This window comes from Coregonus lavaretus (genome assembly GCF_964263955.1).
Source record: "Coregonus lavaretus genome assembly, chromosome: 36".
Lineage (NCBI taxonomy): Eukaryota > Metazoa > Chordata > Actinopteri > Salmoniformes > Salmonidae > Coregonus > Coregonus lavaretus.
The window spans coordinates 8431289-8443686 of NC_140023.1; the positions used below are offsets into that span (position 1 = coordinate 8431289).

General features: G+C 41.7%; 1 protein-coding gene across 1 annotated transcript in view; it reads right to left on the reverse strand.

The window, feature by feature from the left end:
* Positions 1-1773: 1773 nt before the first annotated feature.
* Positions 1774-12398, reverse strand: part of LOC311110747 (glutamate receptor ionotropic, delta-1-like) — a gene marked incomplete at both ends in the record, with an annotated part of 388675 nt that continues 378050 nt past the window's right edge. The window contains 4 exons of the mRNA XM_084153305.1: positions 1774-2205; positions 4720-4960; positions 9816-9982; positions 11345-11540. Of these exons, the coding sequence (XP_084009431.1) occupies positions 1774-2205; positions 4720-4960; positions 9816-9982; positions 11345-11540 (1036 nt within the window). The remainder of the gene's footprint in view (positions 2206-4719; positions 4961-9815; positions 9983-11344; positions 11541-12398) is intronic.

Here is a 12398-nt window from a genome sequence, read left to right on the forward strand (position 1 = left end):
AGGATCTGTGTCCGCACCACATACTCCCACGACTGGTGTCCCCCAGGGCATGGTTCTAGGTCCTCTCCACTTTTCTCTATACACCAAGTCACTCGGCTCCGTCATATCCTCACATGGTCTCTCCTATCATTTCTATGCAGATGACACTCAACTACTTTTCTCCTTCCCCCCTTCTGACACCCAGGTGCCGGCACGCATCTCTGCGTGCCTGGCAGATATCTCAGTTTGGATGTCGGCCCACCACCTCAAGCTCAACCTCGAAAAGACAGAGCTGCTCTTCCTCCCAGGGAAGGCCTGCCTGCTCAAAGACCTCTCCATCACTGTTGGCAATTTCACAGTGTCGCCCTCAAAGAAACTTGGCGTGAACCCTCGACAACACCCTGTCATTCTCTGCAAACATCAAAGTAGTGACTCGCTCCTGCAGGTTCATGCTACACAACAGCCGTAGAGTACGACCCTACCTCACACAGGAAGCGACGCAGGTCCTAATCCAGGCACTTGTCATCTCCCGTCTGGACTACTGCAACTCGCTGTTGGCTGGGCTACCCGCTTGTGCCATCAAACCCTTGCAACTTATCCAGAACGCTGCAGCCCACATGGTTTTCAACTTTTCCCAAGTTCTCCCATGTCACCCCACTCCTCTGCACACTCCACTGGCTTGAAGCTCGCATCCACTACAAGACCATGGTGCTTGCCTAAGGAGCAGAAAGATGAACTGTCCCTCCCCTACATCTTAAATAACCCCCTCCTCACCTCGACCCCCACCCCCCAAAACAATACTTTCCTGTACCAACACCTGCACTTGACAACATGTAAGGCATGGCTTAACACGGCTCCAAGTAGCCTACACAGTTTGAACTTTTTTATCATGATTTTTTATTGTTTTCATACTAAACAAATCAACTCTTTACACTGTCTTTGAAGTGTGAAGTAAGTGTCTTTTCATAAATTGGATACATTCATATAATGTTCATTTTAAAGAAAACATCTTTGAACTTGGCACTTAGAAAACAACTACAAGGAATTATCACCTTTATTAATTTAGAACAAAATTTACAAATCCATTCAAACAGTCATGTTTAAATACTTTTGTATCTGTTTTTTAAACTCAACTTTAAAAAATTGAGAATATTCAAAATACACTTTTTTTTTATTTTCTCACCTCTTGTTGTCCATAATTACAAATATGTACATGAAAGTCATTTTCCTCATGTTGTTTTCCTCCATATTTCCTCAGCGGTTAAAAAAAAACATTTTCTTGCCATCCATATTTATACCACCTCTCACAATTCACTCTGTATAGCTCACCACAGCCGAGCCTGAAGCCCCATATATACCTGGTTCTAACATGAGTCCTGTGTCCACATTCTGATTGGGCCCACATTTTCAGACATACATCTACAAATGTGTCTTATCCATCCACTGTGTCCGCATTGTGACCAGACTTCCTGGTCCCTCCATGTATGCAAATTATTTGACAGATATTCTTTCAAAATATATATATTTTAAATTTTAAGACACATATTCATGCCATAAGTCAATGGTGCCACCTGTCAATGGTTTTAGAGGGCGGTATAATGATGATTTATGCTTTCACTGTCCAGATCTGTTTACATCCAGATCACGGTCAGATCACAATGTGTCTTTTAATCGTCTACACCTTTCTAAAAATGTAGGCTCAATCAGAGTGTGGACAGGATCAGGACAAAGGATGCATGTTAGAACCAGACAACATGGGGTTTAAGTGTCTGTGATTGGGCTGAGGCTGAGTGCTCAGATGGAAGTCCCGTGGTTTCCATCAATGGCTTCTGGAATGGGTCCTCCGGGCACTGACTGGTATGACATTGGCATCTTGATGGGGCTCTGTCGGAAGAGCCCCCCGTTGGGCGCCCTGTGTTTGCAGCGGATAGAGGGCATGGTGGCGCTGCTGAGGGGTAGGGGGAGGGTTCTGCCAGAGCCCCTGCCGAGTGTCCTTCCTGCCCCATGTCCCTCCTGGAGGAAGGTGGTCACAGAGAGCGACCCCCTGTGGTTGATCGGGTAGTGGTCCCGTGAAGGCAGGCCTTCCAGGGACTGGCTGGGCTGCATGCTGCCGATGTCCAGGGCAGAGATCTCGATAGATTGGCCCGGCAGCTGCTTGTGCGCCATGTCCTCGTCCAGGAGGCTGTTCAAACGCTGGTGTACCTGCTCTAGATTCACCTCTTTGTCCTAGATAGAGAGAGAGAGAGAGGGGGAGAGGGAGAGAGGGAGAGAGATACACAGACATAGGTTGTAAGGGAGGAGAAGTGCAAGAAAAGTGAAAAAGGCAGAAAAATAGGGATTGAGAAAGAAAGAAGCTGTGATCAGACATGGTTCGATTTAACAACATGGTTAATTATCCACATTGTTGACACTACATTTCCAATTTGAATAATATGGAACTTGAATGTTGAATTACTTCAAATCAATATTATTCAAGGAACACTAACGTCAAACCCACGTCAACACTATGCTACAACCACAAGCTAAGCTGCAAAATTAAGGCATAATGGTACAACATAAAACAAAATGATTGAATGTGTAATTTCTAAACTTGTCTCCACATTTCAAATTAACTATTACCAAGATGTGTCTTCATTCAGTAGAATGCCTTTCTTGAAATGCATGTATCTATGCAGCACACTACTGCATGAAGAGCATATTTATAAAATGACTGGTTCAGATGGGCATACAATGTCAATGCATCACACTTTATGGGACAAGATAGACAAAATGTAGGAGACAAAGACCTACAATCATTTGAATAAATAATTTGTTGAAAGTCTCACTGTATTTTTCATCATTCACTACTCCAAAAGTTGCAATTTGGAGGTGAGAAGCAGCCAAAAGTGCCAAAATAAATGTTATGGGTAAGAGAGTGCGCAGAAAAATCTACTGCACAGAAAAACACAGCCAAACGTATGGCCTCTTGGCTGCTTCTCCTTCCTCTCATTGTTCCAACATTTCCCATGATGTTTAAATCATAACGCAAAGACAAAATGCCAAACAACAGGAGAGACCATGGAGTGAGATGACCGGTGAAGCGATACATATCTACTCCTACTCATCGCCCATGCCCCCCCAACCCTATCTGACCCCCCACTTCCCCAACCCCATACAGTGCCCCGTATATCTCAGGTCTCTCCTGACCTGTGTCAAAAGTCTCTGCCTCCTCCCAGTCTCTCTCTCTGTCTGTCCACATGTCACGCCTGCCTTCCGGTGAAGCACTTGTAATGTCATTATATGTCAATGGACCAAAAACCCTTTCCAGACTGTAGTCCTTAGTGACCTGCACGGGATCACACAATCATACAGTACGTAAATAACCAGCATGGCTGTGTATCTGGACATTGACATATAATTGCAATAAGACGTCACTCAGTAGAATGACCAGGGATTATTATGTACCGGGGCACAATTTACTGGAAATTGTTGTCATATTGCCTGCATATGCTGTAGCTGTCATAAGAGTGTAAGAACACCTGCCATTGAAGGTCATGATAGGTTATGACATCCAATGACACATTTATAATGGAGTATTACACTATCGGATATTAAATGGGTAATGTTTAAAGGTCCCGTTTTAAAGCCTTCATATAGGCTTCATAAGCACTACATACTGTAGATGCTTTGCAAATCATCGATAACCATATAACATGCTCGTAATGACTGAACATCCACACTTTGATGCCAAGGTAAGTATATTGCTTTTCATAATGTGGCATAATTTATAATTGTGTGACACACCCATCAATTTATTTGTTCACATTTATTAATCCTTTATAGAGCATGAAATACGGTTATAAATGATTTGTGACCCATTTATGTAGTAGTGCTTATAAAGCCTATATGAATGCTTTGTGAAGCCTTCATAAGATGCACTTCAAATAAAGTGGGACCGTTTAGGTCATCACTCTATAATCTAATGCTCTATATTCATGACAATATCCTTACATTAAGTGCTTTTTAAAAATGTTTATCTTATTGCATTATTGTATCGTCCAATCAAACAGACAGGTCAATGCTAGCATCTCGTTTGCTCACACTTTAGTTTAGGGATCCATGCCAAGCCTTTGATCTCTGGACGCCACATCCACAGAGGCTGCTCAGTTTCTTGCACGTGTTGTGATAAAGTTATTTGAAAGCAGTAAGACTTGAATGGATGAGCTAAAGGGAGCATTTGCACGACTGAGGCAGCACATATCTACCCAGAAGTACAACGCTGTTGAATCAGTTGACCAACATACTTGTTGTCATTATTCATATTTTTTGCGCTAATCATTATTGCCATCCATGATAATGATAATGATAATGAATTTGTACTTTTCAGCAGAAACAAGCAAAAACAAGCAATTAATTGCATGTTTACGTTTCTGAATGATCCCTCCAAGGCACTTTTGAAATACAAAAAAACTGGAGAGAAGAAGAGCTTCAAACAAACCACCCAAACCCACTTCTCTCCCACCCAAAGACAAGATGAAACGATCACATCAATTTGGACTATTGTTAGGGCACACCTATAACTGTGTCTACTGGAGCTCTACTAAATTGGGGCTGGTGTCTGTGCCTGGATCCATAAAGTAGAGTGTGGCAGTGGCAGAATCTGGGCAGGACCCAGGGACCCGGGGGTCTGGGTCTCGACCTGGGCCTGGGGAGGGGCCGCGGTGGGTCTGGGCCCTGGGTCGGGGCTGCGTTCTCGGTCACCTCTTTGGGCTGCTCACGCCGGCAGCGGTTGCTGCTCCACCAGGTCTCCAGGGCGGCCACCAGGCAGGCCAGCAGCAGCCCTGCTGCCAGGATGCAGAAGACCCCAGCGAAGCTGTGGAGCCTCAGAGCCCTGCCCTCTGGCTGGGCCTCTGAGTGGCTGTCCAGGTCACATCGACCCTTCCTGGGCCACCACTTCTGTTTCAGGATGTCCAGGTCCCCTTTTTCCTGCAGCTCCAGAATCCTGACAAACACAGATAGAAGAGTTTTATAGTTCTGTGTCTGCACTGAAAGCACTAGGGTGGGTAGCGCGCAAGAGCGAATTCCCTATTCAAACATTTGTGATAGGATCAAATTAAATAGAGTGAATTATATTGGACTCAGTTGTGAAAATGACAGATTACTGGTAGAGGAGACCCACTGGGCACAGACATCAATTCAATGTCTATTGCACGTTGGTTCAACGTAATTTCATTAAAATGACGTGAAAACAAAGTTGATTCAACCAGTGTGTGCCCAGTGCGGATGTTTATTAATGTAAAATATTACAATGTAGAGAGGTTATTGTGTAACCTACCTAGGGCTGTGGCGGTCATGACATTTTTTCAGCCTGTGATTGTCAAGCAAATAACTGCCGGCCTCACGGTGATTGACCGTTAATTAACATAAATACATTTAGCCACTAATGCAGACCTTTGGAACATCTACATTTTAAAAAGCCTACCATCACAATAAATCCATAATTTATTTTCGACAGGCCAAAAGAAACATAATATGAAGAAAATGTAGTCTATTTCAGAAGAACAGAATAGCATACTCTGAGTTGTCCTTATTAATATTAATGTTAGGCCGTGATCTGGCAGGGGCAGGGAAAAAAAAGACATGTCATCTATGCACTTAAATAGTGAATGAAGGACGCTTTTCCCGTGGTTCATTTTCATGCTAGCCAGGTAGGCTATAGTCCTGTTGTAAAGCGAAGCAATGTGCTTAATATTAAGAAAGTTGAGAAATAAATATAGTAGGCCTAGCCTATAGAAAGCTGATGGGATCCTCCTCTTTTTAATAGAGGTCATCAGAAACATTGTGCAACATGAGCTCATGGGCTCTCATGAAGTGTTTGATTTGATTTTCGATCATATTTGCATTGATTTCAGAGTGATTAGTGGGACAATAGAGTGCTGAGTATCAGGCAATTAGCAAGTTTGGTAGCCTACTATGACCATCAGCAGCATCAGAGCTTGGAGAAGCCTAGTCACTGTGACTAAACGGTCAAGTGGAATTTGACTGCGGTCATCACTTGTGACTTCCGGTGTGGTGGTAATACGGTCACCATAAGAGCCCTAAACCTAACCCTATACTGTACCCAGTGTAAAAACCATGTTCGAGTTATATCAAACTGGCCATAAGAGAAGATTAATAACAGTCCTTTAAACTAAGAATGTGGCCAGGAAAATGGTGACTGACTGCCAGCCTGATGATGAAAGACTACAGAGAGCCCATTAGTAATCTTACAGTATGGATGAGAATGGATATAAGAGAATGATGGCAAAGTGGCTGAAACGTTAACAAAAACAGTGCATCTCTCCCACCCAAGGTGATGGCTTCTCACAGGATCTTTATGTATCCCCCTTCACAACCACACACCACACATAAGCTACAAAACTGTATATTCACACTTATAAGTAATCATCATTCAAGTTTTCCCCATTTAGTACATGTGTCATGAGTGCCTTTTGGATAGTGTAATTTTATCAAAAAAATATATTTATTTCACCTATTTTTAACATTCTGTCATAAAGAGCACATGTTCAACTTCATAAAAAACATGTTTTCCCATCACCAGAGGTATATAAAAAAAACACGATAAAAGGCAACAGGGTTGACCGTAACAGGGTTGGCAATTTCATCTTAAATCAGCCATAGCTCCCCTTGTAACAGCGAGGATGGAAGCTTGTTGTGTGCAACAGGGAGGGGCAATTGAATGCAAGCTTAACACAAACATTGAACTTGCTAAAACTTTTCTAGCCTATCTATCTATGGATAATAGTGTTGGTGTGTTATGCTCAATGCACTCGTGAGTTTTTCACCACAAAACACCAGAAAATGGCAAAAAAGAGTAGAACCAGCTCACCGGCTTTTACACTAATTGTATTTGTATTCGTATTTATTATGGATCCCCATTAGTTCCTGCCAATGCAGCAGCTACTCTTCCTGGGGTCCAGCAAAATTAAGGGAGTTATACATTTTAAAAACATGGGGCGGCAGGTAGCTTAGTGGTTAAGAGTGTTGTGCCAGTAACTGAAAGGTTGCTGGTTTGAATCCCCGAGCCGATTAGGTGAAAAAACTGTTGATGTGCTCTTGAGCAAGGCACTTAACCCTAATTGCTCCTGTAAGTCACTCTGGATAAGAGCGTCTGCTAAATGACGTAAATGTAATTACAGATTTCACAACATATTAAGTGTGTGCCCTCAGGCCTCTACTCTACTACCAAATATCTACAACACAAAATCCATGTGTTTGTGTTGCTTCACAGTCTCTGTTGTTCCATAAGGTGTGTTTTTTTAAACTAATTTTACTGCTGGCATGAGTTACTTGATGTGGAATAGAGTTCCATGTAGTCATGGCTCTATGTAGTACTGTGCGCCTCCCATAGTCTGTTCTTGACTTGGGGACTGTGAAGAGACCTCTGGTGGCATGTCTTATGGGGTATGCATTGATGTCCGAGCTGTGTGCCAGTAATTCAAACAGACAGCTCGGTGCTTTCAACATGTCAATGCCTCTCACAAATACAAGTAGTGATGAAGTCAATCTCTCCTCCACTTTGAGCCAGGAGAGATTGACATGCATATTATTAATGTTAGCTCTCTGTGTACATCCAAGGGCCAACCATGCTGCCCTGTTCTGAGCCAATTGCATTTTCCCTCTTTGTGGCACCTGACCACACAACTGAACAGTAGTCAGGTGCGACAAAACTAGGGCCTGTAGGACCTGCCTTGTTGATAGTGCTGTTAAGAAAGGGCTTTATTATAGACAGACTTCTCCCCATTCTAGCTACTCTTGTATAAATATGTTTTGACCATGACAGTTTACAAGCCTTTTTGCCCAAAATGTCATTTAAGGTGCTCCAAAGCTTTTTACTATAATTCTTTATGTCATTTATCTTTGTTTCATAGTGTTGTTTCTTCTTCTTTTTATTCAGTTTAGTCACATGATTTCTCAATTTGCAGTACGTTAGCCAATCGGTTGTACAGCCAGACCTATTTGCCATCTCTTTTGCCTCATCCCTCTCAACCATACCATTTTTCAATTCCTCGTCAATCCATGGGGATTGAACAGTAATTTTCTTAATGGGTGCATGCTTATTAGTAACTGGGATAAGCAATTTCATAAATGTGTCATGTTCAGCGTCTGGTTTCTCGTCATTACACACCACAGACCAACAAATATTCTTCACATCAATAACATAGGAATCATCACAAAACTTATACACAATATTAGGCCCAGCCTTTGGAACTTTGGTTTCCTGGATATGGGTACTATATTGTGATCACTACATCCGATGGATTTGGATACTGCTTTCAAACAAATTTCTACAGCATTAGTAAAGATATGATCAATAAATGTTGATGATTTCATTCTTGTACTGTTTGTAACTACCCTGGTAGGTTGATTGATAACCTGATTTGACTATTAGATGTTCAATGTTTATTTTTAAAGAAGCATGCTAGCTGTTCTGGTAGACTTCCAGTCATTGCGCTAATACTAGTCAGCAATGGCTCGCGAAACTACCTTCAACTTACTTCAAACTGCAAGCAGAAACATACACATTTTATCCATGAGTTCGTCTGACTGGGTATGTAGAAAAAGGGCTTAATTGCCAAATTCTTGCACTATCCCTTTAAGTTCAAGTAAACAGGTTGACCTCAAACCTGAGGGACAAATGTACATTTATCATTAATCACATGAAATAAATAATAATCTTTAGAAATTACTTTGTTAAAGCAACAAAATAACTAGGGCTTTACAATGATGGTTAAAACTTGGGGAAATGTTGGGGTTAAGTGGGTTAAAATCTTCCTAGAAGTCAGACAAACATGACATGACAAACTGGCAAACTAATTTAGTTTAAAGGAGTGGCTGCGGTTTGGAACCCTCTTCCTGATTGCAGAAAATCTGAAGCTTGTGCGCATATGCGGGATTCTCTACTTTACACACAGCATCTGCTCTACTTGTTCAGCTTCCCAGAGAACAAACCACTCTGGCGGATTTCAGCGATGATTGGAGAGTGGTACTCATTTAATAAAGTTAGCTCAATGCTGAATCAATATCTGTAAGATCACATATAATAGTCCTCTACATAAAATAACTGAATATAATAGCATAGTATAACATTACGGTAAGACAAACAAACACCTCCTCATTTCTTATGAGATTTTAGGATGATTGTGCGAATGGTCGCACAAAACTCAACAGTGCGCCACTAGGCAAAATATGTGCTTTGATTGAAACAAAACACAGTTATTCTACAGTTTGTTAACACCATCTGCTCTCAAATTTGCTCACTGTACATAATTAAAACAACACCGTACTTTGAAACAACACTATACATAACTCAAGAAGATCTAAATGCATATTCCCATGAAACTGATTGAAATCAAATGGTTGGCATGAAGATGCTGCATGGACGTTTCACCGGAAAACTTGAAGAATTGTCATTAACAATAATTGACAGTGAGAAATGTGAAGAAACATGATACGGATTTAAAGAAACATGACGCGCAGAACTTGATACATATTTTTTGCTCTGGGGAAGAGGCTTCCAGGGGGGCGGGACATGGGCAGAATGGAGCGGTTTCCTTCAGATCCACAGCCTTTATTTGAAAGAAAACAAACTACCATTGGAATTTCTAACATGGTTTAGCTTAGTTATAGCGTAGATGTATGTAATCCAACTCTTAAATTGAGTGTTTATCGAAAACTACACACAATGTCACAAGGACATAAAATACACTCTATTTGTGGAACCACCCATCTACAGTACAGCAACAGAAATACTGTAAGTGGCTGTTGGGGTGGGTTGGCTGGAAGGGGGCACTCACTTCTGGGAGAAGAGGTCTCTGTAGGGGCTGCCGTGCTGCAGGGCCAGGCCGTAGCCCTTACTGCTCATACTGTTGCCGGTCACCGTCAGGGTGCAGTCATCATCTGTCAGAGCAGCATACTCCACCACAGCCATGTCCCACAGGAAGGCAAAGGAATCTCTCTTCGCCTGGGGAAGGATATACACAGGGGTTATATTGAGAGGAGATCGGAAACAAATGGGGAAAACAGACATGTACACAGAAACACACATGCATCCAATGATCACCAGCCTTAATCACAAACTTAACCACAGTCTATTTTCAAGTCCATTACAGTCAGTCATAACCAGTCAGTGCTGTTCACTGTGGCATTAGCTAATGTGAACAAAGTGAACATGGCACATCTGCGTTGTCAGGGTATAAAGTGGATCGCTTGACCATTACATTTATCCAGACTAACAAGAACAGCAACAGAATCTCTTCAATTCTTGCTGAGTGTGAATTTGTTTTGCTCTGTTTATCCTGGCACTTTTCCAAGAATCCCAGGTATTCCAAGATAACATCACAAATAAATAATAAAACCCTGAGCAGCCTGTCCGTACACATATTTGTTGTACTGCACAAGGTCCTGAAGGAAAACGAAACCCCAAAAGAAAGTCAGAAAAAAGTATTTTCCCATCGGATTCTTAATTTAAATCTTCTCATTTACCATTCGCACTGAACAGTATCTCAGTTTAATGGCTATACAGATGTAGGATCTGAATTTGAGCCAGTTTGCTACAGCAGGAAAATAATACTGCAGCAACAGGAAATGTGAACCAGTGGATGCTGCTGAACAGCTCATAATAATGTCCGGAACGGAGTAAATGGAATGGCATCAAACACCTGGAAACCATGTGTTTGATGTATTTGATACCATTCCACTGATTCCAGTCACTCCAGTCATTACCATGAGCCCGTTCTCCCCAATTAAGGTGCCACCAGCCTCCTGTGATGTGAACTATTATGTGGATTATAATTAATGGACATTTTTTGTAGGGGTTGATACATTTTTAGTTAGGGCAAATTAAGTCTGGCATTTTAAAGTGTAAATTACAAACTTTAGAAGTATTTTTAAACCTTGAATCCACTACAAGTTTGCTGTGCACGAAAAATCTCAGCAACAAAAGAGTGATCAAGATAAGATACTACATCTGTAACGTTTTGAATGTATAACTAAGATTGCTGTTCATCCAACATGCTTTCATTTTAAGCACAAAGACATAATGCAATTTACCTCACTAAGTATCTGGTTTAATTTACCATTACACCAAGTATCTGCAGAACACTACGGGTATTGCCACACCATTCAACTGTCTCTCTATGCACATCATAGTATGCCCTGCATTGTTCTGTTTTTGTGTGTGTCCTGATAGTACTTTACCTTGTATAGCTGGAGTGATTTAGAATTAAACATATACCGTTCATTTTCACTCATCTGGAAAAACGTTGTTAGGTGGCTCCAGTTTGCTGAAATCTATGAATTCAGACATGGCTGTCCCTGAGCTCACCTTGCGGATGCCTTCAGAGGGGCTGGAGACTGAGTGTTCATGTCCGTTGTTCTTGTTGATGGTTCTCCAGAGCTCAGCGAAGGTGCTGTCCTGCTCCAGAGCGTTGGTGCCTTTGGCTCTGAAGTACTCGTACACTGCTGAGTCTCTCACTGTTCCATAGGCTAGGTCCATCTGCTTGGACAAGTCCTGGAACGTCCTGGGGGGGTGGGGGGGGGGGGGGGGGTGGGCAAAGGAAATGGGTCACATGTGGGGTTGCTGTTGGAGGTCGACCTATGCGACCAGAATGTAGTTTTCAAGAATACACAGTACACTGGATTATTGCTACACCAACTCCAACATGTATTTGTGATCTAATGCGTTACTTCAGGTATGCAAATGTTCTCTTACTTCAGGTATGCAAACGTTCTCTTACTTCAGGTATGCAAACGTTCACTTCTCAGGGTAACTGGGACACAGCACCTCTAAATGCATACTAGTAGAAAACTGGGATTCAACCAAATACCGCCTTTAGCACTTGAAGTTGTGCCTATGTATCTTTTCAAATCCACTAACTTACTGGAAAGAAATGAAGAAAATTGAGCAGAGGTGTTGTTAAATGGCGAGTGTTGATGCCTTGTCATAGAAAAATAAGAATGGACAAGACTCATTACAAAGTACTGTAACTCAGTAATGTATCTACTCCAGTGTCATTTGTGCACTGCACAATAAATGTATTTTTAGATACATGCCAGGAGAAGTTAAGAATGCCAATTGGACAGGATTATTGCAAATATACATTACCAGTCAAAAGTTTGGACACACCTACTCATTCAAGGGTTTTTCTTTATTATTACTATTTTCTACATTGTAGAATAACAGTGAAGACATCAAAACTATGAAATAACACATATAGAATCATGTAGAAACCAAACAAGTGTTAAAAAAATCAAAATATATTTTATATTTGAGATTCTTCAAAGTAGCCACCCTTTGCCTTGATGACAGCTTTGCACACTCTTGGCATTCTCTCAACCAGATCAACCAGGAGTTCCCACATATGCTGAGCACTTGTTGG